Consider the following 6,215-nt stretch of genomic DNA (forward strand, 5'->3'; position numbering starts at 1 on the left):
TCAGTTGTGTTCAGCGCATGTTGAGCTGGTGTCGTTCTTTCTGTTTGGGACTGACCCGAATCACCAGCAGTCGATGTATCCCTCCGGTTTCTCCTAGTCTCTCTGATTTATTCAATTCATGAAGAGCTTCATACATGTATTTCGAAAGTGATTTGCCAAGGTGGTGAAAGTAAATTTGTAGATTATTAAGAAAACGTATTTCGCTACTGATTAATTCTGTCAGTCATACACATTTTTGCGGCTTAGAATAGCAAAATTTGGCTTTGACCTGAATCCTACCAGCGGAAAAGAACAGAACATGTACACTTACCGTCTTATTCCTCATCACAGGTTATTTCGTTTGTTTTGACTTTTCCCTGTGTTTCAGTTTCTTCCGCTCCGATTGTTGTTCCAAGATGAACAGTTTCTTATATCGCATCTTTATAAAATGTCCTTGGTTACTCAAGGTCACCAGGCACAACAAAGTCCACGGGAGTCCGTAAAGAACAAGTTGACGGTATTTTAGAACTTTGTCTGAGTGGTCAGCGATACAATGCTTGCCAACAATGTTCAGGAGTTTGGGTTTTAAGAACAGTAACTCTACACATGTAGCTGTTCAACTTCATCTTTGACACGTATATATAAAAAAAGAACACAATGTATCGTAAATGTAACTGTAATTAATGCGAAGACCGTTTTGACGGACACAGTTGTTTTCATAGCAATGGGCATTAGGGGATGGACATAAAAGTAGTTCGTTCGTGGGGCACGAAGGAGTCTGTTGTTTGTTGTCTTCTTTTAACAAAATCCTTCCTGGAAGCTGGTATTTTTTTCTAAGCAGTGTCTTTCAGTTCAGTAGTGATTTTTCGATTGATACGAAATGAAAAATAGTTGGTGGATATAATGGGTGGTATCTAATACGTTTACGGATACTTTAATTATATTCATGAATACAGCAAATTTCAAACTAGTAACAAAACGAGTATATGACATTACCAGATGACACGAATAGAAAGAATTTCACTGGAATATGTAGCAACTCTATTTACCTGTAAGCGCTTTTATTCATATCTTATCATCACATGGCTGGGGTTTCTTCCGGGTTGATTATATTCCGGGTTAAGGTTAGTGTGTGCGTCATGAGTTCAAAGGTCATCCACACATTCGCTATTTATATAGTTCATGAACTAGATATATATACTAGTAAGTGGGTTATCGTTAATTTTTAGGCAATATATATTTTTTAACTGTTGGAAAAAATGGTTATATTTCATTGTAAACAATTCAGTTTTTCATAGACATATGTAGCTGTTATGAAGCTAACAATTTTTACCTGTCATGAACTATTGTCTGTACATTTCGGTGGCTACGTCATATATATGCGAGGGTGTATGTGTGTTATGGAATGGTTGTAAGTGTATAGGGACTGACAGGGGAAGCCAGAACTTTAAAATAGCATGTCTATTCTTTGGAGGTAATCATACAGGTACATACTACGTACAATCTATATCATCAACTATTTAAACGCATTCATTTCTTAAAATCTTGTGTTAGCTAAAAGTATTGTACATTTTATCATACATTGTAACTTGACCATATGTAAGATGAGCTTCATGCTCAATATGTTATCAAGAATAAACAAAGCATTTATTATTATTATTATAGACTAAGACTGGCTATAGGCCTAGCTCATTTAGTATATTTTCGAAGACATGAAATTTAAAACTAAATCTGTTCGGAAAAAAACAAGTTTGAAAATTAAACACTCGTTACAATTTAGTTAACCATGCAGAAGTTAAAAACTGTAACCAGCAATTTTGACAGTCTAGATAGTATGCCGGAGATTGATAGTGTCTTGTAAATACTGTTATTCTAATCTCATCTTCAAATAATAGGTAATAATCTCAATTGTCTTCAAAACACAACCTGTTCATATGTACATGTGTACCGACAGATGAGCCTTGTGGTGCCTGTGGTCAAATGTTTTTTTTCCCCCCAGTTTACACTGGTCACTGAAACCTAGGCCTACGTATACGTACACGGCTGGTTATTTATCAGTCTGGTGTATGTCGAGTCTCACTCGGGATATCAATAAGAAGCCGGGGAATGTCGAGAACAAACTTCCTGTCTACTGTATTAGCCGAAGCACACAATAGAGTGCAGTGCTAAAATACACACTATCCGGAATTAAAGTGTACAGTTATACAGTCTGTTTGCAATTTAGTGTCTCCCCATTGAGTCCTATACGTTCTCTCCTTCAGACTGACCAAAGTCGTTCAAGTATAACGTAATCTGTGAATATGATCGTGGCGTGTCTCCGATTAAGGGCCGTGTGCCGAGCGGTGGGATACAGCAGACACTTTAGTAGAACAGGCGCAGCAAGCATGTCGGTAAAGGTAGGTAGCTGGGTACCGGGATGATACACTGCCCTGGGGGTCGGGGTGATAGTAAGGTTACGGTCTTGATTCGTGTTAATATTGCTCTCGTCAGCGTAGGGAAATTTGATGATAGCGTTTTGTTGAGTAAACAGCCATAACTTGGTCGAACCGGATGGAAAATACGTAGATCTTAGCCAGGCTAGTGTACATCGGTGAAGGCAGTTGAGTGCCGCAACATAATTACACATTGTTGGAATACTATATTGCATATATATACTTCTCACATAAGCACATAACTGTATTTTGTACTGTACAAAATGTTCTGTGTGGATATGTGAAAGCTTTGGACGTGACAACAGCACTGTCAAGCAAAGTGTATTTAACATTGAGCTGACATTGTGTCCGCCATGTTTCTATATTACGTAATTGACCACGTGTCTTATCAAGTGGGATCCATCGTGGCACAATTTCTACTTTCGGTTTGATTTAGTTGCCATACTGTTTTATTCACAAAATATGTTTATATGTATCGTATATTGTTAGTATCATGTAATTACAACTTGCAAGTATTGTAATTATGATTTTCAAATAATTTTAAATATATTTAGTAATAGCATTATTTCGATACAAAATTTGGGTTATTTATGTTTCCGCTGATACAGGTATTTATCAAATATCACAAGTGATTCGTAAATAGTTTTACTATTAAAACAGAAAATGAACATAAATCTCTTTTCTGAATCAAATGAAAGCAGAAAGACTGAACTAATTTGTCAAGATTACTTTACTTTGTCTCAGAAATACATTATTAATCAGCATAAAAGTTGAGATTTCGCATCCACACCACAGCTAAGAATTAGATGTATAATTTCCCTGAAAGGTTTCCTTTCTTTTGGATATGTATGGTAAGAACAATGCAATGCCTATTCATAATTCTTTCAGCCCCTCTCCCCTAAAATAAACTATGTTTACATTATGTTGACAGTAACCGGACAGATCCTATAAGTATATTTCTGCCAACAGACAAAAAATGAAATAGCCACCCTCTAATATATGACATATTAGAGGGTGGCTATTTTATTTTTTGTTTTTGAAGATGTTTTGTAAACTGCTATGATATAAATAATAGTACGTAAAACATTTGGAACCAACTTTGATTATTTTCATCTTTTCACTCCAACCTTCCCACTATATCTTTATTTCTACATGTGACCGTCAACACACCTTTGGTATATAATGACGTACTCAAGTTGGAAACCAGCAAGTTTGTGGGTATGATAATGTTATAAGATTATAAATAATGAAACTGGTAATAATTTTATTATGTGACGAGATATATTATATATGAATTGTTATATAGTATCATCTGAATGAAAAGATTTGTGAAAACTTCAAACCAATCGTAAACCGGAAACAGTCAAGTTTAATTGAATATGTACACAGCTAATGAAGCAGGATGTTGGAATCACAAGTGCGTACTACAACTTCCTTGTCGTAAAACACTTGTCGGTCTGTCTGACGTACATGTAGGCCTCCTCAAGTTGTTGATAGAGTGTTTTAAGTTTCACCTCCTGAAAAATCTAGGGTTTGTAAAATTAAATACAAGATACTGATACGAAGGCTTGGGCTCCCCATTTAAGCTCTCCAGTTTTTATTGGAATTTTTAACCTACATATATCATATACCTGGTATTGCATTGAGTTGTAATTTCCAATGAAAAGTAAAGCTCATGTTTATATATATACTAGCGGAAAAAAGAAACTGTGCATGCCAAAAATGTGTTATAAAAATAAATGTGTATGACGTAGAACAACAAGGTTTTGGGGACAATTTATTTGTTATTCATTATTATTCAGTTGCATTCCATTTTCCACGTTATGGAATCAATAAGTTCTGCTCAGGAGTGACGTAAAGACAGCAGGGGCCAATACTGAGTTCTCAAAGTTGATACCTTGTATGTCCACCATTTGCCTGAATGCAAGCCTGGCAACGTCGACGCATGGAGTCTATCAGACGGTTCAAGAAAAATTGTGGGATGGCATTCCAGATCTGTACCAACGCTGCAGCCAAATCAGCCAACGTCACTGGTTGATTAGGTAACGCCCGTAATCTGCACTTCATTTCATCCTTGACGTGTTCAATGGGCGACAGATCGGGGGATACAGCAGGCCATGGCAATAAGTCAACGTTCTGCTGGGCCAGAAAGTCCATAGCGACACAAGCTGTATGTGGCCTGGCTTTGTCCTGCTGTAGCGTAATGTGACCTTGCTGCCCTTTCACGAATGGATTGACATGGGTCCGGAGGATCTCGTCACGGTAACGTAGCGCATTCAAATTCCCATTAACAACCACCAGAGGCGTTCTCCCGTTGGCTGTGATGCCGCCCCAAATCATAACGCTGCCTCCGCCGAAAAAACGTTGCTGTACCACACAGGTGTCACAGAAACGTTCTCCAACGCGACGATACACTCTGGAAAGGCCGTCACTACTATCCAGCTGGACTTGCGACTCGTCTGTAAACAAAATGCCTGCCCAATCCCGTTGAGTAAATCGCAGATGCCTTCTGCACCAGTCCAGACGTGCTACACAATGACGTGGCAGAAGAACTGGGCGGATTGCAGGACGTCGCCGACGGATAGCTCGTTCACGCAATCGATTCCGTACAGTTCTCGCGCTTATTGGTAGCAACCCAGGGATTTTCCGTGCAGTCAAACTTGTGGTTTGGAAGCGATTTCTCAAATGGACAAGCCAAATATGGTTGTCCTGTGGACGTGACGTCCCACGTGGACGTCCCGCACAAGGTCGTCTCCACAAATACCGGATTGTGTTTCGATGGACATGAAAACGTGTAGAGACAACGGCTTGGCCCATACCAGCTTGAAGCATACCAATAGTCTGGAGGCGGTCATTTTCATTGGGCCTGGGCATAGCATTAATCACAAATTAAAACGTTATAATGCTGTTTTTGCTGTTCACTGGTCTCAACAGAGTGACCCAACAGTTGAAAAATAAACTTTCATTGTCGAATTGGATGGTTGAACGAGAAAAACGTGCAAACTGGTCAACGCCTATAGAGAGCAAACCGCACCGGAAAAACTGTCAATGACACACAGATAGTGTGTATGTGTCATACTCGGTCATGTGTGTGTATTTTCATGTATATACAGTTGGTAATACATGTTCTTTAACAATTCTCCTCATGCATAGTTTCTTTTTTCTGCTAGTATATTTCATATACAATAAGATATTGATTATATAATATAAAAGTATCAGATTTAATTCATACTTTTCAATACTCTGATAGATATAATGAAATCTTTACAGGAACTACTGTCTGTATATATCACAATGTAATTTAATCTATTTGTGACATGGTTGGACTTTGGCAGTTTAATGGCCAGGTTACCCTTTGTATGGTTATCTTTTCAGATAAGATTATGGAAGCTGTTTATCACACTAACCAGTAGATTTCTTGTACAAAGTTTCAAGTTCTTTCAGTGCATTTACAGTCCCTGTGACAAAAAATTTGTACCCAGGGGGCACACAGGTAAAATAATTTACCTGTACATTGCTTCATGTTCTAGATCTGTAAGCTTGAAATTAGATTTTACTGCATTTTGTCTTTAAACATTTTGTCCATTTTGAATTCTTATGTTAGTTTTTCAAACTGAACTCACAATATTCTGCAATTTATTTCAATTAAATTTTGTCAAACCAGTTTTGAAATAACTTTTTTTTCATTGATGCAAATTGAAAACCCAGATTGTCCAAGACAACACTAACAAGCCACGCTATAATGCTTGTACTGAGGACTGAACAGTGTAAAGAAGTAGGACTGAGATAATGGACACGGGGGGG

General features: G+C 37.8%; 1 protein-coding gene across 1 annotated transcript in view; it reads left to right on the top strand.

Moving 5' to 3' along the window:
- Window positions 1-2,131: 2,131 nt before the first annotated feature.
- Window positions 2,132-6,215, top strand: part of LOC110457767 (peroxiredoxin-5, mitochondrial-like) — a 14,223-nt gene continuing 10,139 nt past the window's right edge. The window contains exon 1 of the mRNA XM_021509153.1: window positions 2,132-2,375. Coding sequence (XP_021364828.1) covers window positions 2,280-2,375 — 96 coding nt within the window. The 5' untranslated portion in view covers window positions 2,132-2,279. The remainder of the gene's footprint in view (window positions 2,376-6,215) is intronic.

This window comes from Mizuhopecten yessoensis, unplaced genomic scaffold (genome assembly GCF_002113885.1).
Source record: "Mizuhopecten yessoensis strain PY_sf001 unplaced genomic scaffold, ASM211388v2 scaffold9309, whole genome shotgun sequence".
In the NCBI taxonomy this organism is placed as follows: Eukaryota; Metazoa; Mollusca; class Bivalvia; order Pectinida; family Pectinidae; genus Mizuhopecten; species Mizuhopecten yessoensis.